Source organism: Lepus europaeus, chromosome 17 (assembly GCF_033115175.1).
Source record: "Lepus europaeus isolate LE1 chromosome 17, mLepTim1.pri, whole genome shotgun sequence".
In the NCBI taxonomy this organism is placed as follows: domain Eukaryota; kingdom Metazoa; phylum Chordata; class Mammalia; order Lagomorpha; family Leporidae; genus Lepus; species Lepus europaeus.
In genome coordinates, this window is record NC_084843.1 from 402,252 (window position 1) to 429,798 (window position 27,547).

The window sequence follows — 27,547 nt, forward strand, 5'->3', positions numbered from 1 at the left end:
CACAGGGACCGGACCTCGCCTGGGAAGGAGATTCAGAGAGTGCCCACCATCCGCCAGGCCTGTCACTTATCTATCCATCTGCCTATCACCTCTTCCGTGCCGTCATCTATCAATCACAGCTACACCTCCCTATCACAGTACCTGTCAGCTACCCAGCTAGTTATCTGTGTGCCATCTATCAATCATGTCTATCACATTATCCCACCTATCAGCCTGTCATCTATCAACCACATCTGTCATCTGCCTTGTGAGTTACACCCTGTCCCCAGCACACATCTGGCGGAGTCTGCAGGTGGTTTGGGGCATGGCTGCAATGCGGCCAGGGGACAGCGCTCCCGGCCTGCAGTGGGCAGAGGCCAGGCAGCCGTTCCACAGCCACACAAGGCAGGGCGGCTCCAGACTCCTCCGCCCCAGGCTCTGCAGTGCTGGGCTGGGCAGCCCTGGCCCCAGGGACACACAGGCCTGTCACAGTCACCCTTGAGCGGGGGTGTGGACAGGGGGGTGGCAAAACAGGGCACGGGGACCCCCATTTCGAGATTTATTTCAAAGGCAGAGTTACAGAGACAGAGACATCTTCCATGCTGGCTCACTCTCCAGTTGTCTACACAGCCAGGGCTGGGCCAGGCCAAAGCCAGGAGCCAGGAGCTCCATCCGGGTCTCCCACGTGGGTGTCAGGGTCCCAAGCATGGGCCATCCTCGCTGCTTTCGCAGTGCATTAGCAGGGAACTGGATTGCAAGTGGAGCGGCCGGGAATCAAACCAGAGCCCACACGGGCTGCCAGCATCGCAGGCGGAGGCTTCACCCCCACCTCGGTGTGCAAAGGAAGACGCGCCAGAGGGAGGAGGCGGAGCGCAGCGTCGGTTACACTGCAGCTTTACTAAATAAATACACAGGAAGCCCAGTAAAATCTAAATTCTAGAAACATAATAAGCTTCTTAGTATTCCCCACAGTACCCCCACACTCTGGCGTCCTGCGTCCACACACGGAGGCACCGAGGCCTGGGCTGGGGCCCGGTCAGTGGGGTCCTGCGGGGCTTCCTGACTGGCCGAGGAGGGGGGGCAAAAGGGCACCGAAAGCAGCGGTCAGGGAGGCGCTGGGGACGCGCGGGAGGCGCGGCCTGCGGTGGGCAGGTGCGGGCGCTGGGGCGCGGGGAAGCCTGGCCTTGCAGGCGGCGGCACACCGCCCTCACGTGGCCCGGGGCAGCTGCAGGGACTCACCCGTTCCCCGTGCCAGGGCCACCCCCTCCTCGGGCCTCCTCCTCTCCAGGGTCCAGCTACTCTCCCGACAGCGCCAGGGCCGCGCGGTCTTGGTCCCGCCACCCCTCCCCCCACGCAGCACCCCCTTCCCTCTTGGTCCCGCCCCCTCCGCACCTGGCCCCGCGGTATTGGTCCCGCCCCCTCCCTCCAGCCCCCTCCTTCCCTGCGCAGGTGGCAGTGAGGTCGCAGGTAAGAGATGGCGCCCCTTGCTCCCCGGCCACGTGTATGCACCCTCGCACTCACACTGACCACACGCGCACACAGACACACGCAGCGCTGGCTCCTGGACACGTGCCCGCGTGCTGTAGATCTTGGGTTCTGGCACCAGGAGCCTGCACCCGGGAGCCCCTCTGTGTGGCAGATTGGCGTGGCACGGTGAGAAGCGGGCCTGTGGGTCTCTGACCTGGCTCCTGACCAGCTCCAACCCCCTTGGAATTCCTTGGCGGGCAGGAGCCGCTTTCCAAGTGGGGCTGGCTCCGGAAAGACCAAGGCAGGAGCCCAAGCTGGAGCTCTCGCCCCGCCCAGCACCCCCGCAGGGGCGAGGATCTGGAGTTGGGGTGTCATCAGTGGAGGTGCGGGGTGAAGCCTCTGTCTGAACGCAGCCTGCGCGGGGGGCTGGTGCGGCTGCACCCCCGGGCACAGAAGCTCCTGCCCACAGGTCCTCTGCACCAACTGCTGGTCCCCACTGGGACTGGGCATTGGCAGGTGTCTCCCCACGCTCCGCAAGCCGTCCCAGCACATTTCTGGCCCTGGGGGGAGGCACAGAAGTGGGGGTAACCTGGGGCCACTCCGGGTGACTGGCAAGTGCAGGGGGAAACCTGTGGGCCGGAGCCTGAGCAAATTCTGGGCGGCGCCAGAACCCAAGAGCTACAGCACGCCGGCAGGTGTCCAGACAGGACTGGACATGGTTGGTGTCGGGGCACCGTGTGGGCTTCTCTTTCCAGATGAGGTCTCCAAATGCCGCCTTGTGGGAGAGCAGGGTGGGCGCTCTCAGGGAGCCTCCTGGCCTGGGGGCCAGGCCCGCCTCGACCCAGCCCCTTCCCTTCCGGTCACAGCCCCCCCCCCCCCCCATGGTGCCCAGAGAGACCCCGCGGCCCCTCCTCGGCACCCAGGGCCTGCCTGGCAGAACCCTGCGCCCGGCCTGCACCCGCCCTGCCCACCGCTCCTTCCTGCTCCTCGAGGCCACTTGCGGGTCCTGTGGCCCCGCCCCACGGACCCCAGCTCCAGGAGCCCGCGGTCACCCACGGCCCGCCTTCCCCAGGGCTTCCGTGGGGCCGCCTGACTCCCACTGTCCACGAACGCCCCTCGGCGCCACCTGCAGGCACCTCGCTCACTCTGGCCCGACCGGCCCCTCCTCGAGAACCCAAGGCCCTAGCCGCCCCCACCCCCACGTCGGCGCTGAGCCCTGGGGGCGCTGTCAGCGCCTTCCCTCCCGCTCCCCGCCCCCAAGCGCCGCCCTGCCTCGCCCCTCACAAGTGTGGCCGCGCCGCCCACCCGTAGACCGCGCGCGCCCCTCTCCCCCGCGTCCCTCTGGTCGCTAGGCAACTGCCGCAGGTCCGCGGCCACCACAAACCGACGGACTGGGCGCCGGCGCCATGGACCTGGTTATCACGCAGGAGCTGGCCCACGCCGAGAGCCAGCAAGGTGGGCCCGGGGCCCCGCTCCTGGGGAGACCCCGGGACTCCACGATTACTGTCCACGGGGACACCCCAGAAACTCGCCCTCCCCTCTCCCCCCACGAGGCCCCGGGACCCCTGCCCACATCCACTAAAGAGGGCCCAGCACCCACGACCCCTGCCTCCGGGAATTCCTCGCCCCAGAGGAAGCTCAGGTTCGGTGACCCCTCGAGGTCCAGTGTGAGGTCTCAGGCCTGGACCCCTTGAGCACTTGGGAAGCTGGGGCTGTGTAGCGGCCCCGGGGTCCTCACCCCCCACCTGCCCTGCAGATGTGGCCTCTCTGCGAAGAGCCTACGAGCTGATCAAGTCTGCCAACCGCGGCAAGTCGGAGCTGGACCCCTCGGAAAGCTTTAGCCCAGACCTATTCGTCCTGTGTGCCGAGCAGGCCCTCAAGGTGAGGGGCCAGGGCCTGGGCTCTGGGGCGGGGCCTGGCCGTGGGCCTTGGAGGGGCGGGTGCTCAGCCACGGGCCCCTAGGCGTTGTCACGGTGGTGGTGTTTTGCAGATGGGCGAGCCAGAGGTCAGCCAGGACTGCATCCAGATGTACTTCAAGGTGAAAGGGCCGGTCACCCAGTTCCTGGGCCGGGCGCACCTGTGCAGGGCCCAGCTGTGCGCCCCCAAGTCCTCCGACAACCTGGTGAGTGTGGCTCCCTGCCCTCTGGCCGACAAGTCGGCAGGAACTTGGGCTCTCGGCTAAGCCAGAGAGGCCCGTGGCCGTGGAGCACGTGGCTGAGGGTTCAGGGACACTTCCGTGGCACCTCCGTGGCACCTCCGTGGCATCGTGCGATCTTTCTGTGTCTTAGGAGGAATTTGAGAACTGCGTGACCCAGTACATGAAGGCCATCAACTTTGCAAAGGGAGAGCCCAGGTAGGCCGGGCCCAGCCTGCTGCTTCCGGCCGGCTGTGTGGCCGAGTGGACGGTGGGGGTCGCCCCCTTAATTTCAGTGTTCTGGAACATTCCTCGTCCCGGGGAATGCAGCCGTGCGCTGACCAGATTCCCCCAGGGCTCCAGGTCTGCGCTTGGCGGCTTTGTGCTGTGACTTGTAGACGCCTCTGCCTTGACGGACCTCCCCGGTGACCCGCACCAGGGCCCCTCCGTCCCATCCTCTCTGCCCAGCGTCTTGCTTTGAGGGGTTCCTGGGGTGAGGAGGAGGGAGGGGGCTGCCCGGGCCACAACCACCTGCTTTGTGGGGGCTCCCATGAAGCCCCACTGAGCCAGCCGGAGGTGACGGTCCTGCAGGGCCTGCCTCGCGCGCCCCTCGACCTCCACCAGCACCTCCATGTGTGCCTGACGTTCTCCGGCCGCGCGACCTGTAGGTTCTGGGGATCCGGGGCCCAGCCCACGCCCCCCCCCCCCCCCCCCCCGCCGCCACTGCAACAGAGCCAGCGAGGCCCCAGCTCAGAGGCTGTCAGAACAGTGTGTGCTTCCCAAGGGAGCCGTGTCCCCAGGGCTGACCGGCGCCCGGGCGGCCCCCTCCCCCACCCCAGGAACCCCCTGGCCAGAGGCACCTGTAGGAAGAGAACCCTGCTTGCTGTGAGCAGAAAAGGGTGGGAGTGGGAGTCGGGGAGGGGGGCCGCCTGGCTGGGCTTGGTACCGGAGTCCCTGCGGGAGCAGGTGACAGTAGCCATGGCATTGTCCCCTCCTTCCCCTGAGAAGCTGGGAGGAAGCTGGGCTCTGAGGAGCCACCTTGTCTTGGGCCCTGGAGGCAGAGCTGCCCCAGCTCTGTGAGGAAGCAGGCAGGTGCCTGTGTCTGCAGGAGACTGGACCTCCGGGAGGGTCCTCCGCCAGCCCCCTCCCCATGCCCCACGTCACAGGCTGTGCCAGCTTTGGCTCCCAGAATGCCCGGGTCATCTTTGAGGTCATCTTTCAGCAGGACGTCACCTGCTCTCCCGTCCTTGCCCCTTCTGCTCTGAGAGCCGAGGGAGGCCTTGCTCACCGCTGTGTGTTCATGGGGCTGACGGGTTTTGGGTGGACAGACTGAAGAGAGCCCTGGCCCCGGGGCTGGCCAGGACAGCGAAGCCTGGGCCTTCAGAGCAGAGCTGCCCAGGCTGTCCCGGAAATGGCTCTGTGCCCCTGGGTCTCAGTGTGGCTGCTGCCATCTGCTGGCGGTGGTGCAGCAGTGCACACTCCCTCCTGCAGGTACTACTTCCTGGTGTATAACGCTTCCGTCCTCTACTGGCAAATGGTGAGGCCGTTTCTCAAGCCTGGCTACCACCACCACGTGATCCCCAGCCTCTACCAGATCGTAACTGTGCTGAACCAAACCGAGGAAGAAGACAAGGACTGGCGTGCGGAGCTGATGCTGTGAGTGGGGCCCAGGGTCTGAGACCGCCTCCCCCACCCCACGGGAGCACGGCCAGGTATCTGTGCTAACGTCTACCACTGGGGTGGTGCACAGGATGCGGATCCTGTGTCACTGCTCCTGGCTTGTGCTTTGAAATCTCAGTTTGGGAAATTTGTAATGCAGTAGACGTTTTAGCATCGTGAGTCTAAGCCAGCATGGGCACGCACGCCCAGCTGTGCCCAAGTGGCCCGTGTAGGGGGCCCAGGGCAGTGCAGAGGCCGGGTCTCAGGCCCTGGGAGTCAGCGACACGCTCAGCAAGTGTCCAGGTGAGGAGAGAGAGGACCCGACGGGCACGGACAGTGAGGCTCCTGATGGTGCCAGCGCCAGGGGACCCACACTCAGCCAGAGTGAGCGCGGCGGCGCGGGCTTTGGGCACCTGCCCAGTGGCCATGTGGGGAGCCTTCTAAAGAGAACAAACTATAAGTAAGAACTCTCTTTAAAATGTCATTCTAAAATGTCCTGTGTGATTAGCAAGCCAATAATTCCCTTTCCTGTTGCTAGGGTAGCGGAGCTCTCCTGGCTCCCACGGGCCCCTCCTAGCAAACCCCAGACCTGGATGCAGCGTAGGCTGCCGATCCCAGGACGTCGTCCTAAACTTTGTGGGATGTAAAGCCTAAAATCCTGTTTAAGACCTGGCCGTTACGTATTTGAACGGAAAACAGTTCCCCAGGCTTCACTCTGGCTGTCGCCACGTTGTCCAGGGAGCTCCTCGAGTGCTACCTGGAAGCCGGGAGGAAGGAGGAGGCCGCCAGGTTCTGCTCCACCGCAGCACCGTTCGTCAAAGCCCACGTGCCGCAGAGGTACCGGCAGCTGTACTCTGCCATGGTGAGTGACGCGCCCAGCAGCCCACGGAGAAGCTGCTTCCTCTGGGTCCTCGCCGAGGAGGCTGGCAGGGCGGCAGCCAAGCTGGGAGGCAGAGACACACACATGTGAGCAGGACAGGTGCCAGCAAGATGGAAGGAGCCACAAGTGCACCTGTGCAAACGCACATGCATGTAAGCGCGCACATGTAAGCACACACGTAAACACACACATGTAACATGTAAACACTCATACATGCAAACACACATGGAAACACGGATGTGGAAATGCACATATATGTAGCACATGTGGAAACACACATAGCTTGAAGACAAAACGAGATCTGCCTTCATCTTTACTCTTTAAATATTTCTTTTGTAATGGCATCGCGTATTCAGTTACTGGAACATTTGTAAATGTACAAGTCATTGCCAGGATGTGTACTAAAACATTCATCAGCTATGAACTTTTATATGCAATGGACCAAGTTATAGCTGAGGAATTAAATATAAACGTTCACAAGAAGATTCGTGTTACACGCAGACATCTGTAGGAGGAATGTGCACGGACTTCCATGTCGGCACAGAGATCTGTGTCCAGCCTGAGTACCTTGTCTGTGTCCCGAGGTGTGACAGGTGTGTCCTCAGTGACCATCACTGAGTGCCTTGTCTGTGTCCCGAGGCGTGACAGGTGTGTCCTGAGTGACCGTGGCTGAGTGCCTTGTCTGTGTCCCGAGGTGTGACAGGTGTGTCCTCAGTGACCGTGGCTGAGTGCCTTGTCTGTGTCCCGAGGTGTGACAGGTGTGTCCTCAGTGACCATCACTGAGTGCCTTGTCTGTGTCCCGAGGTGTGACAGGTGTGTCCTGAGTGACCATCACTGAGTGCCTTGTCTGTGTCCCGAGGCGTGACAGGTGTGTCCTGAGTGACCGTGGCTGAGTGCCTTGTCTGTGTCCCAAGGTGTGACAGGTGTGTCCTGAGTGACCATCACTGAGTGCCTTGTCTGTGTCCCGAGGTGTGACAGGTGTGTCCTGAGTGACCGTGGCTGAGTGCCTTGTCTGTGTCCCGAGGTGTGACAGGTGTGTCCTGAGTGACCGTGGCTGAGTGCCTTGTCTGTGTCCCGAGGTGTGACAGGTGTGTCCTGAGTGACCATCACTGAGTGCCTTGTCTGTGTCCCGAGGTGTGACAGGTGTGTCCTGAGTGACCATCACTGAGTGCCTTGTCTGTGTCCCGAGGTGTGACAGGTGTGTCCTGAGTGACCATGGCTGAGTGCCTTGTCTGTGTCCCGAGGTGTGACAGGTGTGTCCTGAGTGACCATCACTGAGTGCCTTGTCTGTGTCCCGAGGTGTGACAGTGTGTCCTGAGTGACCGTGGCTGAGTGCCTTGTCTGTGTCCCGAGGTGTGACAGGTGTGTCCTCAGTGACCATCACTGAGTGCCTTGTCTGTGTCCCGAGGTGTGACAGGTGTGTCCTGAGTGACCATGGCTGAGTGCCTTGTCTGTGTCCCGAGGTGTGACAGGTGTGTCCTGAGTGACCATCACTGAGTGCCTTGTCTGTGTCCCGAGGTGTGACAGTGTGTCCTGAGTGACCATCACTGAGTGCCTTGTCTGTGTCCCGAGGTGTGACAGGTGTGTCCTGAGTGACCATGGCTGAGTGCCTTGTCTGTGTCCCGAGGTGTGACAGTGTGTCCTGAGTGACCATCACTGAGTGCCTTGTCTGTGTCCCGAGGCGTGACAGGTGTGTCCTGAGTGACCGTGGCTGAGTGCCTTGTCTGTGTCCCGAGGTGTGACAGGTGTGTCCTGAGTGACCATCACTGAGTGCCTTGTCTGTGTCCCGAGGTGTGACAGTGTGTCCTGAGTGACCATGGCTGAGTGCCTTGTCTGTGTCCCGAGGTGTGACAGGTGTGTCCTGAGTGACCATCACTGAGTGCCTTGTCTGTGTCCCGAGGTGTGACAGGTGTGTCCTGAGTGACCATGGCTGAGTGCCTCGTCTGTGTCCCGAGGTGTGACAGGTGTGTCCTGAGTGACCGTGGCTGAGTGCCTTGTCTGTGTCCCGAGGTGTGACAGGTGTGTCCTCAGTGACCATCACTGAGTGCCTTGTCTGTGTCCCGAGGTGTGACAGGTGTGTCCTCAGTGACCGTGGCTGAGTGCCTTGTCTGTGTCCCGAGGTGTGACAGGTGTGTCCTGAGTGACCTTGGCTGAGTGCCTTGTCTGTGTCCCGAGGTGTGACAGTGTGTCCTGAGTGACCATGGCTGAGTGCCTTGTCTGTGTCCCGAGGTGTGACAGGTGTGTCCTGAGTGACCATCACTGAATGCCTTGTCTGTGTCCCGAGGTGTGACAGGTGTGTCCTGAGTGACCATCACTGAGTGCCTTGTCTGTGTCCCGAGGTGTGACAGGTGTGTCCTGAGTGACCATGGCTGAGTGCCTTGTCTGTGTCCCGAGGTGTGACAGGTGTGTCCTGAGTGACCATCACTGAGTGCCTTGTCTGTGTCCCGAGGTGTGACAGTGTGTCCTGAGTGACCATGGCTGAGTGCCTTGTCTGTGTCCCGAGGTGTGACAGGTGTGTCCTGAGTGACCATCACTGAGTGCCTTGTCTGTGTCCCGAGGTGTGACAGGTGTGTCCTGAGTGACCGTGGCTGAGTGCCTTGTCTGTGTCCCGAGGTGTGACAGGTGTGTCCTGAGTGACCGTGGCTGAGTGCCTTGTCTGTGTCCCGAGGTGTGACAGGTGTGTCCTGAGTGACCATCACTGAGTGCCTTGTCTGTGTCCCGAGGTGTGACAGGTGTGTCCTGAGTGACCGTGGCTGAGTACCTTGTCTGTGTCCCGAGGTGTGACAGGTGTGTCCTGAGTGACCATCACTGAGTGCCTTGTCTGTGTCCCGAGGTGTGACAGGTGTGTCCTGAGTGACCATCACTGAGTGCCTTGTCTGTGTCCCGAGGTGTGACAGGTGTGTCCTGAGTGACCATCACTGAGTGCCTTGTCTGTGTCCCGAGGTGTGACAGGTGTGTCCTGAGTGACCATGGCTGAGTGCCTTGTCTGTGTCCCGAGGTGTGACAGGTGTGTCCTGAGTGACCATCACTGAGTGCCTTGTCTGTGTCCCGAGGTGTGACAGGTGTGTCCTGAGTGACCATCACTGAATGCCTTGTCTGTGTCCCGAGGTGTGACAGGTGTGTCCTGAGTGACCATCACTGAGTGCCTTGTCTGTGTCCCGAGGTGTGACAGGTGTGTCCTGAGTGACCGTGGCTGAGTGCCTTGTCTGTGTCCCGAGGTGTGACAGGTGTGTCCTGAGTGACCGTGGCTGAGTGCCTCGTCTGTGTCCCGAGGTGTGACAGGTGTGTCCTGAGTGACCATGGCTGAGTGCCTCGTCTGTGTCCCGAGGTGTGACAGGTGTGTCCTGAGTGACCATGGCTGAGTGCCTCGTCTGTGTCCCGAGGTGTGACAGGTGTGTCCTGAGTGACCATGGCTGAGTGCCTTGTCTGTGTCCCGAGGTGTGACAGGTGTGTCCTGAGTGACCATGGCTGAGTGCCTTGTCTGTGTCCCGAGGTGTGACAGGTGTGTCCTGAGTGACCGTGGCTGAGTGCCTTTAGTCTGTGTCCCGAGGTGTGACAGGTGTGTCCTGAGTGACCATGGCTGAGTGCCTTGTCTGTGTCCCGAGGTGTGACAGGTGTGTCCTGAGTGACCGTGGCTGAGTGCCTTGTCTGTGTCCTGAGGTGTGACAGGTGTGTCCTGAGTGACCATGGCTGCGCCAGTGACAGGTGCATGATGGGTTCACCTATGTGACAGGTGCGGCATGAACTGATGGATGAGCTTCAGCTACAGGAAGAAAAGAAAAATTCCATTAGCCTGTCAGTCTGTTACCACATTAGCACACTAAAAGCGTAAGTAATTTGGGGGGGAAAATGTTGGTTTTTCCAAGTCTGAGTGTGGAGGACTCAGTCCCCCGCACTGTGCCAATGTGTGGATGAGACGCCGAGGGGGTGGGCGCCGGGGAGCACCAAGCGGGCGCTGCCTCCCCCGAGCTGGACCAGGAGAGGCCTCAGGCGCTGGGGAGCCACCGAGCGGGCGCTGCCTCCCCTGAGCCGGACCAGGAGAGGCCTCAGGCGCTGGGGAGCCGCCGAGCGGGCGCTGCCTCCCCCGAGCCGGACCAGGAGAGGCCTCAGGCGCTGGGGAGCCGCCGAGTGGGCGCTGCCTCCCCTGGGTCTCACCAGGAGAGGCCAGTGAGGCCTGCACATGGCCAGTGGAGAGAGGCTCTGAGGGGCGGGAAGGGACCCACCAGGCGAGGCTCCAACGTGCCCATGGGGTGCAGCAAAACAAGGGAAATTTGTGGGTAAACCCCAGGGAAATGGGTTGGAGAGGATGGGGGAGGGGATTAACCCACAGAGTGGACAGGGCTCCTTTGGCAGGTTTGCGGTACAGGCAGCAGTGACGTGGCCGTGGCACTAAGAGGGAATAGGGTGGTGAGGACCCCAGTGAGTTTGAGGATGACAGGGTAGGGATTGCGGGCGTGAGGGGTCACGGTGTATGAGGTGAGGGGTGGGTGATCACAGCTTGTGAGGTGAGAGGTGAGGGGTCACCATGTGAAGTGAAGGGTCATGGTGTATGAGGTTAGAGGTCATGGCATGTGAGGTAAGAAGTCATGGTGTATGAGATAAGAGGTCACAGTGTGTGAGGTAAGAGGTCATGGTTATGAGATTGGAGGTCACAGTGTGTGAGATGAGAGGTCACGGTGTGTGAGGTGAGAGGTCATGGTGTATGAGGTGAGGGGTCTCTGCATGTCAGGTGAGAGGTGAGGGCTCACTGTGTGAGGTGAGTGGTCATGGCATGTGAGGTGAGAGGTCACTGTGTGAGGTGAGAGGTCACGGTGTGTGAGGTGAGGGGTCACGGTGTGTGAGGTGAGAGGTCATGGTGTATGAGGTGAGGGGTCTCTGCATGTCAGGTGAGAGGTGAGGGCTCACTGTGTGAGGTGAGGGGTCATGGCATGTGAGGTGAGAGGTCACAGTGTGTGAGGTGAGAGGTCACGGTGTGTGAGGTGAGGGGTCACGGTGTGTGAGGTGAGAGGTCATGGTGTATGAGGTGAGGGGTCTCTGCATGTCAGGTGAGAGGTGAGGGGTCATGGCATGTGAGGTGAGAGGTCACAGTGTGTGAGGTGAGAGGTCATGGAGTGTGAGGTGAGGGGTCACAGCATGTGGGGTGAAAGGTCATAGTGTGTGAGGTGAGGAGTCACAGCATGTGAGGTGAGAGGTAAGGGATCATGGCATGTGAGGTGAGAGGTCACAGCATGTGAGGTGAGGGGTGAGGGGTCACAGTGTGTGGGGTGAAAGGTCATAGTGTGTGAGGTGAGGGGTAAGGGGTCATGGCATGTGAGGTGAGAGGTCACGGTGTGTGAGGTAAAGAATCACGGTGTGTGAGGTGAGGGGTCTCTGCATGTCAGGTGAGAGGTGAGGGGTCACTGTGTGAGGTGAGGGGTCACTGTGTGGGGTGAAAGGTCATAGTGTGTGAGGTGAGGGGTAAGGGGTCATGGCATGTGAGGTGAGAGGTCACGGTGTGTGTGGCGAGAGGTCACAACATGTGAGGTGAGGGGTGAGGGGTCACAGCGTGTGAGGTGGGGGTTGGGGAGATCAGAGTATTTGAGGCAGAGGGGATGCTCCTGTGAGCTCCGAGTCCAGAGCCGGCTCCACAGTGGCACGGCGGCCAGGCGCTCCCCGGTAGTCGTGGACCTGTGTTCCTGGCTCTGGCATCAGAGCCTTGCACATCGTCCTGTGAGCGTCCACTGTCGCCGCTGTGAGAAGAGAAGACGTCAGCTGAAGAGGTGGACGTGGTAGGGAAATCTGAAGGGGAAAGAGGCCATGACTATGTTTTGCTTTTGTTCGGTGGGAAACATGCATTTAGAGATTTGGTTTCTCTGAGAATAATTTGAATGAGCATGGCAGGATATTTTGGTTATCTGGTGTTTGAATTAATTCTAGAAAACTGGATAAAAACGACTTACCGGAAGATGTGAACAAGGTCCTGAAGACAGCCCACAGACACCTCAGCTATTACAACCACCAGCGCTTCCCTTCCGTCAGAGAAGAAAAGTAAGCGTGCGTGCGCCTCCCGTTGGACGTCTGCGTTCTTACTGCGCAGAATTTGCTCAGTGCAGAATTATGTAAGGAACCAGGAGGATCCGTGAGTGGAGTTCCTCCTCCTCCAGGCAGTCCTCGCTGGCCTCTGTCTGTTTCCCTCTAGTCTTTTCTGCCCAGGCTGGGTCCTGGATCGCGTGGCCTCACGGGGTGCCTTCTGAAGCGCCACAGCGTCTTGGCACTCGTGGGCACAGCCCCGTGGCATTCCATTCCACGGGAAAGTGAGCCCCTGTGGAGCGTCTCCAGCTCCTCGCTGCGGCCTTGTGCTTTCTTGAGTCTGCTGAGCCCGGCCAGAGCTCTGGCTTTGCCCTGGGCTGGGTCGCCGGAGCAGTGCCTGAGCCCGAGGCGGCCCGCGGTGTCAGGAGCATCACCCTGCTAGGTGGCCTCCGTGTTGGTACCATGTGTTTATTTCAGAAGGTGGCGGGATCTGTGTTGCCACGATTGGTGGAACTGTCTCATCTGGCTTCAGTGTCCACGGCCCTGGCCACCAGTGAGCCTGTGTTGGCTGTGTCAGGGTCCACAGAGCCCCCTCCTTTGAGAATGTGCTGTTTGGTCCTCAGTGATTTTCTTATCCACTTCTCTCCGCTCCTGATACATGAAGCATCATTCATTTGTTCATTCTGAAAGGCAGAGTTACAGAGAGGGGTGGGGAGAGAGACAGATCTTCCACATGCTGGTTCACTCCCCAAAAGTTTGCAAAGGCCAAGGCGGGGCAGGAATTCCATACAGGTCTCCCACGTGGGTGCAGGGCCCAAGCACTTGGGCCATCTTCCACTGCTTTCCCAGGCTGTAGCAGGGAGCTGGACTGGAAGTGGAGCAGCCGGGACTCGAACCATTGTCCACGTGGGATGCAGGCATCGCAGGTGGCAGCTTAGCCCGCTGCGCCACAGCGCCAGCCCCACATGAAATGTTTTGTTCCTTTGCTTGTAATTAGTGCTTTGTTTTTCCAGTTTGCCATTTGAAAGTTGAGTTGGGGGTTTTGTGTGCCAGGTTGTATTCCCCAGAAATATCCAAGTCTGAGCCCGTGGCGACTTTGAGTCCAAGTTGAGGTGAGGCCACTGTGGATGAGGCCAGGCCCTCAACCAGCGACGGGCGTCCTGCTGAGAGCATTCTTTCTGCCAGCGCAGTTCTGGCACTGCCCCCCCCCCCCCCCCAGCCATTGTCACAGCAGCCTCAGGACTGACAGGTGCAGTGTCATCTGGCTGTGTGACATCATCACAGAGTTTCTTTCTTTTAAAGAAAAAGATTTATTTATTTGAAAGGCAAAGTTCAAGAGCAAGTGAGCGATATCTTCCACCTGCTGGTTCATTCCCCACATGGCTGCAAAGCAGGAGCCAGGAGCTGGGAGCTCCATCTAGGTCTGCCACATGGGTGCATCTTCTGCTGCTTTCCCAGGCCCATTGGCAGCAGGGAGCTGGAAGTGGAGCAGCCAGGATTTGAACAGGTGCCCGAATGGGGTGCTGGCATCACAGGCAGTAGCTTAACCCACTGCACTACAACACAGGCACCATGCACCATGGAATTCTTTTTTTTTTTTTTAAAGATTTGTTTTATTTGTTTTAAAGGCAGAGTTACAGAGAGAGAGAGAGAGAGAGAAAGAGAGAGAGAGAAAGAGAGGTCTTCCATCTGCCAGTTCACTCCCCAGATGGCCACAATGGCCAGAGCTGAGCCGAACTGAAGCCAGGAGCCAGGAGCTTCTGGGTCTCCTACATGAGTGCAGGGGCCCAAGGACTTGGGCCATCCTCTACTGCTTTCCCAGGCCATAGAAGGGAGCTGGATGGGTAGTGGAGCAGCTGGAACTCGAACCAGTGCCCATATGGGATGCCGGCACTGCAGGCGGCGGCTTTACCTGCTACACCACAGCGCCGGCCCCTTGTATAAGCTTTTGTATTTGAGATTTGAGCCCTTCAGCTCCAGTGTATGTACAGATTGGTTATATATATATATATATATATATATATATATATACACTTTTTTTGATGCACAGCAATGTTTTATTTTGATACATAACATGGGCCGACATTTCCTCCCCACCAGTCCTGGGTCCCGTGTGCACATCCACTTCCCCAGTGGCTCCTAGGCTCCTCAAATGGACGCCATGGTTCGGGGGTGGGGGGCAGCCCAGTCCCTGCTCTCAGCAGCCTCTGTCCTCGTGTTTCCTGCGCCGTGGCCCGGCGAGGACCCCACCCCTCACAATCACAGAAACAACTAGGGCCCAGCATCTCTGTGGCTTCGCTTCCACGCTGACTTGTGGTTTTTGGCAGTGTGGGGCAGTGGTTAGGGAAGCAGAGCGCAGTGCCGGCTCTCCTGTGGTTTAGCTCGCGAGGAGCACTGGGTCCTTAGAGAAGCTGTGGTCCCCCTCGAGGGAGCCTCTACCTCATGTGCAGCCAGGCAGAGCCGCCCCCCTCTGGGCCCGGGAGCCTGAGGCCTGCCCAGGTCTCGGTGGGCCCCTGACTCTGCGCCAGGCTTGAGTGTGTGCAGTTCTGCGCCCAGGGCTGTGTCCTGTTGCAGAGCCCCTCTCCTGGAGCTGAGGGGGTGGCCAGGCAGTTCGGGCCCATGCGGCTGGAGCGCAGGTGAGACGGAGGCCAGAGGTGCAGAGCGTGAGCTCAGGGAGAGGCGGTCAGCAGGGGCGAGGGCAGAGGGACCCGCTGCTCTCCCTGGAGCCATTCTTCCCATGCGAGATGGAACCTTTGCTGAGCGTCTCCTGCCCAGAGCAGCCCCCCTGGAGAGGGCAGGCAGGCGACACCACGCCGAGGCCGGAGGCCACTGCAGTGCTGGCTGTGCCCACGCAGCAGCCGCTTGTCCCCAGGGGCACGTGTGACACCTCTGGTGGCATCCGCGGGGGGAGGGAGGGCTCCTGCACACAGTGGGCAGCAGCTCCCCTACTCCTGAGCTTGGTGCGAATCCGCAGCACCAGCTTGGTTCCTTTCCAGAGCGGATGTGGCCTCTGCAGGTCCTTTGCATTTGCTTTGATGTAAATTTTAGCATCTACCTCTGCATTTCAGCAGAGACCTCGGGTGTGGCGCCACCATGTGTGTGGCAGGAGGAGCCGGCTCTGCCAGGGCCACCTTTCCCTGTGGCTGCCCATGGCACCGCCCTGGTGCCTGTCCTGGGGTCTGCCCGACCAGAGACCTGTGGAGAGGGGGCCCCGCTCTGCGGTCACCGCACGCCTGCGTCCTGGCCTCGTGGGGTTTCTGATTTGTAACTAATTCTGTCTTGCGATTTTCTCTGGTTTTGTGCGGGCCTCTGTCTCTGGCTGAGCTAAGGCCCTGCTGAGCCATCGCTGTCGTCCGCTGCTCCAGGATGCTGCTGCTCTGTGAGCTGGCTCGTCTGTCCTTGACCCTGAAGTCCCAGGAGATCTCTGCGGACTGCCTCTCGGACCTGAAGAAGATGGACAGCCAAGTAGGTGACCCAGGGACGGTGCTGGCTAGGGACACGGCGGATGCACCTTGTGCATTTGGGTGTGCAAGGCGAGGGCAGGGTGAGCCGGTGCTGGGGCCGCCGTGGGAGTTCTGAGCTGTGCAGTTCTGTGTCTGCTCTCTCTGTCCCTGTGTCACGGGCACCAGTCCCTGGTGACACCACTGTCTCTGCCGGCCCCCACAGCACTGTCACAGACCCCGGCCCCTCCCCCAGGCCTGTCACTGGACATTGAAGACGGGGATCCCTGCCACTTCCATGCAGGGCTGCAATGAGCGCCCCGTGCCTAAAACTGTGTTCTTATTTAGGAACTTTTCCCAGAATGACTTCATGCATGTGAGGTTGCTGGGAACCCTCACTGTTGGGGCTACAAACGCACACGGCCCACGGCTTCGCTCCTGCCCGAGGCTGTGTGCGCCGCACACCCAGGTGTTTGCTGCTGGACCTGCTGGGCTGAGCCAGCTGGCCCGCCCCCATTGGCACTCCAGGGTCAGAGCTGTGGGATTCCCTGTCCAAAGCCTCACCCTCCTCCCCGCACTCTGTCCTTCTGCCCTAACGGTGCCGGGCTCCCTGCCGTGCGGCCGTCACCAGGGGCGGTGCTGGGCTTGGTGCTTTGTGTCCAGCACCCTGAGCTCAGCTCTGAACACGGCTGAGGAGGTGAGGGGAGGGCTCACTGAGGGCCACAGCCAGAGGCTGTCTGGGGACGGCTGTGGCTGCTGGGTTCCCCAGAGGTGCTGGCTGTGTGTTGTGGGTCTGGGCCTCGCCTGGGTGCTTTGCCCAGCAGCCTGCCCTCCCTGTCCCCCCCGCCCCATGAACTCTTGTTGGAAGCAGCTCCCGCCCCAGGCCATTCTTCCTGGTATTGTCTCACGGTGGGATCTGTGTGACCTCGTTGGTACTAGGACTTATTCAGTTTGATTTTGTACCTCGATTGCAGAGGCTAGGTGACGCACAACTCAGCCCTCATCACCTGTCCCCGTGCCTGTCAGAGCCGTCGTCCCCGTGTGCTGCACATCCTGTACTCTCACGTTTTCGTAAGCACTGTTTGGGCACTTGCTGTTTGCACACTGTTTAGTGAAGAGCTCTGTAGGCAGCTCTTCAGTAGCGTGTTGTGACGTGGGCGTCGTGACGTGGATGTTGTGACGTGGGCATCGTGACGTGGGGCGTCATAATGTGGATGTTGTGACGTGGGCTGTCATGACATGGGTGTTGTGACATGGGCGTCGTGACGTGGATGTTGTGACTTGGATGTTGTGACGTGGGCATCGTGACATGGGGCGTCATGACGTGGATGTTGTGACGTGGGTATCGTGATGTGGCATTGTGACGTGGGCTATCATGACATGGGTGTTGTGACGTGGCGTCGTGACATGGATGTTGTGATGTGGGCGTCGTGACGTGGACAGAGGTCCAGTGCTCGCTGCCCAGGGTGCAGTTAAATCTAAATCAACAGCAGATCCTGAAAGATGCCAAACATTTGTGAACTAACCACGTTTCTAAATAACCCATCAGTCAAAGAAAACTTGCAGATGCCAATTGGGTGTTGTTTTGAGCAGGGTGAAAACCATGTCAGAGGCTGGCGCTGTGGCTCACTTGGCTAATCCTCCACCTGCAGCGCTGGCACCCGGGGTTCTAGTCCCGGTTGGGGCGCCAGATTCTGTCCCGGTTGCTCCTCTTCCAGTCCATCTTTCTGCTGTGGTCCAGGAAGGCAGTGGAGGATGGCCCGAGTGCTTGGGCCCTGCACCTGCATGGGAGTCCAGGAGAAGCACCTGGCTCCTGGCTTCGGATCGGTGCAGCGCGCCAGCCATAGTGGCCATTTGGGGGGTGAACCAGTGGAAAAGGAAGACCTTTCTCTCTGTCTCTCTCTCTGTGTCTAACTCTGCCTGTCAAAAAAAAAAAAAAAAAAAGAAAGAAAGAAAGAGAAAAAAGAAAGCTGTGTCAGAGCAGTGGGTATGCCCGAGGAGCACTGGTCCGACTCAGAAATGCTGAGTCAGGGGCTCAGAGGTGACCCCTGAGCTGGGCGAAGCCTGGGACCCTGCCTGTTGCCTTGTGAAAACAGGAGCCCACCTCCCAGTGCTCCCCATGCTGGGACTGGAGGGGGCGTGGGGGGCACTGCAGCCAGCTCCCTGACCGGCCTGGGCCCGAGCTCAGCTCCTGGAGCTGCTCAGCCTGGGCCTTGGCCTCTGAGCAGTCTTGTGTCCAGATGCCAGGCCATTAGATAGGCCATCTTGTGTCCAGATGCCAGGCCATTAGATAGGCCATCTTGTGTCCAGATGCCAGGCCATTAGATAGGCCATCTTGTGTCCAGATGCCAGGCCATTAGATAGGCCATCTTGTGTCCAGATGCCAGGCCATTAGATAGGCCATCTTGTGTCCAGATGCCAGGCCATTAGATAGGCCATCTTGTGTCCAGATGCCAGGCGGGGAGTAGAAAAAACGTTTGCTGAACTCACACGAGGAAGTTGTCTGACATCGGCTTCGTTACTGGGAAATCCAGTCTGCTAAAATGGACGAGCTTCCCCCGTTCTGCTGAAAGGGCGAAGGGAAGTTTTGTTGTCTTGAAATGGCGCTCGGTGTGGCGCGCATCATCCCTGTGTGGTTGCCGCTCACCACCGAGTCCTGGAGCCCTCGAAGTCACGCCTGCTTCCCCCAGTGCAAACCTCTTGGTGCCCCCAGGACCCCGGGAAGCTGATCGAGATCGAGTGTCTGGAGTGTGAATTAGAAGCCCTGAAACTTGAAAGTAAAACCAAAGCCTACATCCGAGCAGCCGTGGAGGTGAGCCCTCAGCATGGGTGGGTGTGGGGAGACAGGTTCCTGGTCCTGATAGTCCCAGCTGGAGCCTCTTGGGGGGGGGGGGGGAGGTGAGAACAGGCCCAGGTCCCAGGTCCCCAGGTCCCCAGGTCCCCAGGTCCCCCAGGTCCCCCAGGCCCTCAGGTCCCCAGGTCCCCAGGTCCTCCCCCAGGTCCCCAGGTCCTCCCCCAGGTCCCCAGGTCCCCAGGTCTTCCCCCAGGTCCTCCCCCAGGCCCTCCCCCAGGTCCCCCAGGTCCCCAGGTCCCCCAGGTCCCCCAGGCCCCCAGGTCCCCAGGTCCTCCCCCAGGTCCCCAGGTCCCCAGGTCCCCCAGGTCCCCAGGTCTTCCCCCAGGTCCTCCCCCAGGCCCTCCCCCAGGTCCCCCAGGTCCCCAGGTCCCCCAGGTCCCCCAGGTCCCCAGGTCTCCAGCTCCCCAGGTCCTCCCCCAGGACCCCAGGTCCCCCAGGTCCCCAGGTCCCCAGGCCTTCCCCCAGGTCCTCCCCTAGGTCCCCCAGGTCCCCAGGTCTCCAGCTCCCCAGGTCCTCCCCCAGGTCCCCAGGCCCCCAGGTCCTCCCCCAGGTCCCCCAGGTCCCCAGGTCCCCCAGGCCCCCAGCTCCCCAGCTCCCCAGGTCCTCCCCCAGGTCCCCCAGGTCCCCAGGTCCCCCAGGTCCCCAGATCTTTCCCCAGGTCCCCAGGTCCTCCCCAGGTCCTCCCCCAGGTCCCCCAGGTCCCCAGCTCCCCAGGTCCTCCCCCAGGACCCCAGGTCCCCCAGGTCCCCAGGTCCCCAGGCCTTCCCCCAGGTCCTCCCCCAGGTCCCCCAGGTCCCCCAGGCCCCCAGCTCCCCAGCTCCCCAGCTCCCCAGGTCCTCCCCCAGGTCCCCCAGGTCCCCAGGTCTTTCCCCAGGTCCTCCCCCAGGTCCCCAGGTCCCCCAGCTCCCCAGCTCCCCAGGTCCTCCCCCGGGTCCTCCCCCAGGTCCTCCCCCAGGTCCCCCAGCTCCCCCAGGCCCCCAGCTCCCCAGCTCCCCAGCTCCCCAGCTCCCCAGGTCCTCCCCCAGGTCCCCCAGGTCCCCAGGTCCCCCAGGTCCCCAGGTCTTTCCCCAGGTCCTCCCCCAGGTCCCCAGGTCCCCCCCCAGGTCCCCCAGCTCCCCAGCTCCCCAGGTCCTCCCCCAGGTCCTCCCCCAGGTCCCCCAGCTCCCCAGCTCCCCAGGTCCTCCCCCAGGTCCTCAGGTCCCCCAGGCCCTCCAGGTCCCCAGGTCCCCTGGTCCCCAGGTCCTCCAGGTCCCCAAGTCCTCTCTCAGGTCCCCTGGTCCCCAGGTCCTCTGGTCCCCAAGTCCTCCCCCAGGTCCCCTGGTCCCCAGGTCCTCTGGTCCCCAAGTCCTCTCTCAGGTCCCCAGGTCCTCCCCCAGATCCTCCAGGGCCCCCAGGTCCTCCATGTCCACACATCCCATGAATACAGACTCCCGTGAGCTGTCAGAAGACAGACAGCTCCGTGGAAGTGGACAGCACGTCTGAGTCTCAAGCGTGTCGCGAAGCTCCTGCTCCCTTCTAGGAAAAGGCCACTGCTCTCTGACACATGCGATGATGCCGGTACCGAGCTCCTGGCATGAACCCTGACCCTGCGGCAGCACCGGCTCTGCCAGCTCACACCATGTGCCATCCACTGTGCCCTCTGCAGAGCCAGCTGAGCATCATCAAGAGACTGGACCTGGCGCTGCAGCGTGCGGCCCGCCTGGGCGACGCCCAGGTCATCCACGTGGTGTGCACCACCCAGTGGAACGCCTGCCTGCCCCTGCTGCAGCACAACCTGCGGCACCTCCTGCGGAAGCCGCTGGCCAGCATCGCCGAGGTCCTGGAGAAGGTGGACAGGTGGGACGGGCCGGGGGTGCAGGCCGGGGATTCCGCTGCCCTTCTGCACTTCTGTGCTGGACACTGGAGTGGAGCGGCCGTGCACGGGGCCGGTGCACCCGTGGTGCCGGATGATGGCATCCACCGTGAGAGTTTGCAGCCTCTCCTCGCCTGCCGGTGGCTGCTTGGCGGGGGGGTTGCTGGGGTTGCTGGAAGGGGACATTGTGAGTGCCTTTTCCTAGCACCTGTAGACGCGTTGGCTCCGCCCATGCCGTGGTGTGGGGGCTGCCGAGTGCGGTGCTTTGAGCCCCTCCCTGGATTCACACTGGGACTTCCTGGTGGATTTTTAGTTTCCTGCCTGGGCAGTGGCGAGCACTGTTTCGTGTTCTGGTTGCCCGTTTGCCAGTGTTGTTTCCCGGAACTCTGGCCCCTGGCCACGCGGCAGCCTGCTTGTCTCCCCCGAGCCGGGGTCTGAGCGGCCAGCCTCGAGGCGCAGAGGTGCTCACGGTTGAGTGAGCCTGTGCCTTGGCTGCGCTGCGCCTGTCCTGTGCGAGCTTCCTTCCTCTGCTGAGGTCACGGGTTCCCGTTTCCTCACAGGACAGCCTGGCCAGACCAGGACCCCCTGCCCTCCCTCAGGACTCCAGAGAGCTGCCGCTAGTGGGTTGTGTTTCCTGATGTTCACTGAATTAGAAATTAAAACGGAAAAACATTAAACACGGGAACACATACGTGAACGTTGCCATGGACAGTAGGGCAATGACCTCGCCATGTCACAGGTTATGAGAAACGTGCGTGGCCTGGAGAATGATGTCTGTGGGCAAAAGCAGTTTGCCTGGTGGACCCCACTGGCTGGGTCTTAGAGACCCCCAGGGTCTCTGGACAACTTTGAGGACCACTGTTCTGGAAGGTTCCATAGTACAGGTTGAGCATTTGTTTCCAGATTTGGAAATCTGAAACCCAGAATGCTCCTCGGTGCACTCAGGTATGATCTGGGTTTGGGACCATTCCGCATTTTGGGGTTTGGACTGGGGCTGTCTACGGGGAGACTCCCGTGCCTGGGTCTGAGGCCCTGAGCGCCCTTGGGGCTGCTCGCCGTCTGCCGCTGGCCCAGGTCTGGAGCCGGTGCTGCAGGCCTGTGACTCATCCCCTCTCCTCCCCTGCAGAAGATTCTTGAAGGTACGTGTTTTAGATGGTGCACTTGGAACCTCGTAATGACCTCTGACTTGGGATGTTTGCCTCTGCATGGCTGACGTTGGGTTCAGGCCTGCCATCTGGTTCTGGGGGAAATTTCTCCCTTTTTCTGTGTCCACTGTGCTCTGTCTCTGCCTTTCCTGCAGTAAACTGAACTTTTTAAAAAGATTTATTTATTTATTTGAAAGGCAGAGTTATAGAGAGGCAGAGGTGGAGAGAGAGAGAGAGAGAGAGAGAGAGAGAGAGAGAGAGAATGAGAATCTTCCCCCTGCTGGTTCACTCCCCAAATGGCCACAACGGCTGGAGCTGAGCCGATCCGAAGCCAGGAGCCAGGAGCTTCTTCCAGGGGTCCAGGGACTTGCCCAGGCCATAGCAGAGAACTTGATCGGGAGTGGAGAAGCCGGGACTTAAACCAGCGCCCATGTGGGATGCCGGCACCGCAGGCGGCCTTACCAGCTACGCCGCAGCGCCAGCCCCTAAGCTGGATATTTTGGAGTTCTGTCTTATTTCCTCTGTTGGCTTCTTGGTTTCTCGATTATGCCCCTTGGGAGCGGGGATTCTCCAGGGCCGTGATACTCGTGTGTGTCCTTCACTGGCCACAGCCCCTGAGGCCCAGCCGCCTCTGCACCCTCTGGTAGTCGGGCCCCCGTGAGCAGGGAGCCCTGCGCGTCTCCTGTTTCCTTCTTTCTCTTCTCTAACGTGTGTCCATCACTGTCCCTGTCTGTCTCTGTCGCCGTGGCTCAAGATGTGGGTGTCCGACCCCTCAACACTGCCACACCCACACATCTCACCAGGCTTTCATGTTAGGTTCTGTCTAGGCAGGGGGTGGCCCTTGGTGCTGGAGTCAGAGGTCGCTCTGGTGTCTCAGCTGGGTCTCCAAGGTGCTGATGAGCCACGGCCCAGGCCCCTCCTCGCTGGCAGAGCAGACATGGAGAGCAGTCTGCCACCGGCTGCCTCCGGCTCTCACCAGCTGGGCGCCTAGGTGTCCAGTGGGCTGCAGGGGCCTCTCTCCCTCTGTGTGCGTCCTAAGGCAGGGCTGTGACCAGAGGCCAGAAAGCTGGGGCGCCCTGCACAGGCGCTCGTCACAACCTGCACGCTGCCGTCCCCAGCCTGATGACCCTGCTGCGCTGCCAAGTGCACACGGAGCTGGCGCACATTGAGGAGGACGAGGACCGGCTGGAGCCCGCCATGCAGCACCTGCAGAAAGCCCAGGCCCTCGACAGCCTGGGGCTCTACCGGGACAAGCTCCGGATGGCCTCCAACCGGCTGCAGCTGTGCACCATGCTCTACCAGTCCCCCGAGCGCCCGGAGGACAAGGCCATCATGGCCATCGAGCAGGTGTGGACACGACCACCGTGGGTTCCCCCATCCCGGGAGCTGGGCGGGGGCGGCAGCTGCCCGGGGCCCACCCCACCACCGGGAGGCCCCGAGGGCCTCAGAGCCAGAGGGGCCGCCGCTCTTCCTCTGCCTCTCGCAGGCCAGAAAAGCCGCCCATAGAGACAGCGTGAGGAAGAAGCGGGCCCTGCTGGTGAACGCGGGCCTGGCCCTGGCCCCCGACACCTTCCAGATCGTGCTGGACAGTGAGAACGAGGCCAAAGGTGAGCTGGTCCGCCCAGAGCCCCGGCCCTGGCTTGGCGTGCTTCTGGTGCGGCACTGGACGTGTGGGGCCCTGGCCTCCCTACAGGCTTGAGCTCAGCCACGTCTGATGTCCTGGCCACAGACGCGTTTCCCGGGTGCCTGGGGAGGGACGACCCCTCTCACACTGCAGGGACAGAGCCACAGACTGGACACGTGAGCAGCAGACTCAGGGCTCAGCTGTGGAGGCCCGAGTCTTAGAGGGAGGAGCTGGCGGCGCTGGCTCACGAGCCGTCCCTGAGTGTCTGGCTCCTGCCCTCTGGTTAGAGGGGCTCAGGGCCACCCTGGCATGGCCCTGTCTCCAGACACGGCTGTGCTCTGTACTGCTGGGGTCAAGATTCCAGCCTCTGTGTGTGGGAGGGGGGGCTCAGCTCAGCCCATGACACTGGCCCAGGCACGAGGACCTGGATTCGTGCCTCCCAAGGTCACAGTGCTCACACCAGTCCTGGCCTTGTGTCCTCAGGGAGATTCTAAACTCATTCCAAGTCATAGAGTGTGAGGCCTCGCTGTCCCCCGTGTGCTGGGGTGGTCTCTTTGGCCCAGCATCTCTGGGGATGGACAGGGTGGGCAGTGAGGCTGGCCTAGCTCGGCTCCCACCCAGGAGAGGACCAGAGCCACGGCTGCACGGCAGGTGTAAGCAGGGGTTGGAAATGCAGTGGGATGGGGCCCTCGGTGGGGCTTAGGAAGCTGCCGTGGGCGGTCTGGTCACCCTGCTTGCCTGCCCATCTGCCGTACCCCATCCCGGGCCCAGTGGTGATGGACCCGTCGTCACCTCCAAGCTCTGTTTGCTCCTCTTGATTCGTTTCTCTCTGAGTGTGAGCTGGGGCGCCTGGGGCCAGGTGCTTGTGCACCTGCTGGGGTGGTGGCTGAGGGAGTGCTAAGCCCAGCAGCAGGTGCTTGGAGGGAGGGAGGCCTTGGGTCGGCTCCTAAGGTGAGTGGCCATGGTGTCCAAGAGGGCAGGGCCCAGCCAGGGAGGCCCAGCTTCACACCCGGGGTCCTCCTGTGTCTGGGACAGCCCAGTGCCCGATGCATCCTGGGAGCCGCTGTCCTGGGTGCCTGGCCCTTGGATGGCGTTGGGTTCTCGGTGTCGATGGTTTGTTTGCCAGGAGGAGAGTGGGTTCACCATGCAGATAAACCTCAGGGTCTGGGGTGGGCGGGGGTGGGGGAGAGGGCAGAGGAGGGGTCAGAGGCCTGGTGCTCCCGGTCAGGAGGCTGCCTGGATGGTGCTGCCACAAAATGGGCAGTGAGTGGGGCCTGGGCCGGATTCTGAAACAGGCTGCTTCGGGGGGCCGGAGACGCCACGCCCGGCATGGGGCCCCTCGCGGCTCAGCCCCCGCTGCTGGTATCAGCCGCTCACCTGAACACACCCAACCCTGCACGGCCAACGTCCACACCTGGTTTTGTTTTCTGCTGTCAGTGTCCACTGGGAAAAACAGGGGCCGGTTCACCTACCTCTTCGCAAAGGCGCGGCACCACACGATCAGCGTGGACAAGGCCGCCGGGCACTTGCGGCGTCTGGGGAACGAGAACGACAAAGAGCGGTGAGTCGGGAGGGGCCCCACGCCCACGCTGGGACTCCCTGGGCCAAAAGATCAAGATTCTAAAGTCTAAAATCCACAAAACGTCAAAGTCTCCAAAACCTAGGAGAATTTATCTACCTTTTTAAATGAGAATCTTCGAGAACCATGAAAATATGGCCGAACACGTCACAGGCCACTTTACACAGACAGTGCACGTGTGCAGCTGCACCCACTCCAGGCCACGAACAGCAGCCCCATGGGTGTGCAGCCATGGCTGGACACGCAGTGTGAGGGGCACAGCCGTCCCCGAGGCTGGGGACCGTGGCCGTCTGAGATCTTGCTGCTGATGGGTGGCTCTGTCTTCAGCTGAGGTCGGTGAGGACACTTAAGGTCATCACTACAGTCTCCCAGAGACTGCGACCTGCAGGCTTTTGTCCCAGGCAGGGGCCGCGGCGTCCCAGGCAGGGGCCACGGCGTCCCAGGCAGGGGCCGCGGCGTCCCAGGGCAGGGGCCGCGGCGTCCCAGGGCAGGGGCCGCGGCGTCCCAGGGCAGGGGCCACGGCGTCCCAGGCAGGGGCCGCGGCGTCCCAGGGCAGGGGCCACGGCGTCCCAGGGCAGGGGCCGCGGCGTCCCAGGCAGGGGCCACGGCGTCCCAGGCAGGGGCCACGGCGTCCGGCCTGCCCCTTGAGGGCAGCTTTTCCCCGTGGGGATTGCTCTTTGGGGATTCCTCTCATCAGGATCTTTTTTTTTTTTAATATTTATTTATTTATTTGAAAGAGCTACACAGAGGAGAGACAGACAGAGAGAGGCCTTCCATCTGCTGGTTCACTCCCCAGTTGACCGCAAGGGCTGGAGCTGAGCCGATCTGAAGCCAGGGGCCAGGAGCTGCTTTCGGGTCTCCAGTGCAGGTGCAAGGGCCTGAGGACTTGGGCCATTCCCCACTGCTTTCCTAGGCCATAGTAGCGAGCTGGATAGGAAGTGGAGCAGCCGGGACTTAAACCGGTGCCCATATGGGACGCCAGCACTGCAGGCAACAGCCTGCCACCATGCAGGCCCCTCCCATCAGGATCTTAATCTTCCGGGGTTGTGGCTTGTGGGGTTTTGGACTTGAAGGATTTCCACATCTGGCCTGTGAGGTGTGTTCCCGAGAGGGACAGACAGCCCTGGTCTCAGTGACCTGAGCAGGCCAGTGTTCAGGCCGGGGGGTCCTCAGCCCAGGAGACCCGCCCCGCACCTCCCAGGAGAAGAGGAGGCGTTTCCCAGCCCTGAGCTTCCGCTGCCGGTCTCGGGGCCGCGGGCGCCTGACTGGCGTGGCTGCTTGTCTCGAGCAGCGCTTGCGTTGCTTCCGCACCGACTGCATGGCTGTTCACCCCCCTGTCTGGGTCCCGGGGAGCAGAATCGAGATTTGGACAGAGCTCGCCAAGGTCGCCCGGAAGCAGGGAGTGTGGGATGTGTGCCGGACGGCGAGCCGCTTCTGCCTCCTATACGACAACATCAAGGAGAAGAAGCCGCTGAAGCTCAGGAAAGGTACGGCCCGGCCTCAGCCACCCGCCGCCTCCCCACCCCGCCCAGGGCCCGGCCTCAGCCACCTGCCGCCTCCCCACCCCGCCCAGGGCCCGGCCTCAGCCACCTGCCGCCTCCCCACCCCGCCCAGGGCCCGGCCTCAGCCACCCGCCCGCCCAGGGCCCGGCCTCAGCCACCCGCCGCCTCCCCACCCCGCCCAGGGCCCGGCCTCAGCCACCCGCCCGCCCAGGGCCCGGCCTCAGCCACCCGCCGCCTCCCCACCCCGCCCAGGGCCCGGCCTCAGCCACCCGCCGCCTCCCCACCCCGCCCAGGGCCTGGCCTCAGCCACCCACCGCCTCCCCACCCCACCCAGGGCCCGGCCTCAGCCACCCACTGCCTCCCCACCCCACCCAGGGCCCGGCCTCAGCCACCCACTGCCTCCCCACCCCGCCCAGGGCCTGGCCTCAGCCACCCGCCGCCTCCCCACCCCACCCAGGGCCCGGCCTCAGCCACCCGCCGCCTCCCCACCCCACCCAGGGCCCGGCCTCAGCCACCCACTGCCTCCCCACCCCGCCCAGGGCCCGGCCTCAGCCACCCGCCCGCCCAGGGCCCGGCCTCAGCCACCTGCCGCCTCCCCACCCCGCCCAGGGCCCGGCCTCAGCCACCTGCCGCCTCCCCACCCCGCCCAGGGCCTGGCCTCAGCCACCTGCCGCCTCCCCACCCTGCCCAGGGCCTGGCCTCAGCCACCTGCCGCCTCCCCATCCCGCCCAGGGCCCGGCCTCAGCCACCCACTGCCTCCCCACCCCGCCCAGGGCCTGGCCTCAGCCACCCACTGCCTCCCCACCCTGCCCAGGGCCTGGCCTCAGCCACCCACTGCCTCCCCACCCTGCCCAGGGCCTGGCCTCAGCCACCTGCCGCCTCCCCACCCCGCCCAGGGCCCGGCCTCAGCCACCCACTGCCTCCCCACCCCGCCCAGGGCCTGGCCTCAGCTACCTGCCGCCTCCCCACCCCACCCAGGGCCCGGCCTCAGCCACCTGCCGCCTTCCCACCCCGCCCAGGGCCTGGCCTCAGCCACCCACTGCCTCCCCACCCTGCCCAGGGCCTGGCCTCAGCCACCTGCCGCCTCCCCACCCTGCCCAGGGCCCGGCCTCAGCCACCCACTGCCTCCCCACCCCACCCAGGGCCCGGCCTCAGCCACCCGCCGCCTCCCCACCCCGCCCAGGGCCCGGCCTCAGCCACCCACTGCCTCCCCACCCCACCCAGGGCCCGGCCTCAGCCACCCGCCGCCTCCCCACCCCGCCCAGGGCCCGGCCTCAGCCACCCGCCGCCTCCCCACCCCACCCAGGGCCCGGCCTCAGCCACCTGCCGCCTCCCCACCCCGCCCAGGGCCCGGCCTCAGCCACCCACTGCCTCCCCACCCCACCCAGGGCCCGGCCTCAGCCACCTGCCGCCTCCCCACCCC

General features: G+C 62.3%; 1 protein-coding gene across 1 annotated transcript in view; it reads left to right on the plus strand.

Annotated features, from left to right (window-relative positions):
* Nucleotides 1-2,852: 2,852 nt before the first annotated feature.
* The window catches only part of CFAP46 (cilia and flagella associated protein 46), an 88,879-nt gene continuing 64,184 nt past the window's right edge, over nucleotides 2,853-27,547 (plus strand). The window contains 15 exon segments of the mRNA XM_062215153.1: nucleotides 2,853-2,901; nucleotides 3,203-3,327; nucleotides 3,437-3,568; nucleotides 3,735-3,799; nucleotides 5,072-5,236; nucleotides 5,978-6,101; nucleotides 9,853-9,947; nucleotides 12,036-12,146; nucleotides 15,494-15,593; nucleotides 18,282-18,380; nucleotides 20,068-20,258; nucleotides 22,538-22,766; nucleotides 22,906-23,026; nucleotides 24,481-24,604; nucleotides 25,979-26,109. Coding sequence (XP_062071137.1) covers nucleotides 2,853-2,901; nucleotides 3,203-3,327; nucleotides 3,437-3,568; nucleotides 3,735-3,799; nucleotides 5,072-5,236; nucleotides 5,978-6,101; nucleotides 9,853-9,947; nucleotides 12,036-12,146; nucleotides 15,494-15,593; nucleotides 18,282-18,380; nucleotides 20,068-20,258; nucleotides 22,538-22,766; nucleotides 22,906-23,026; nucleotides 24,481-24,604; nucleotides 25,979-26,109 — 1,861 coding nt within the window.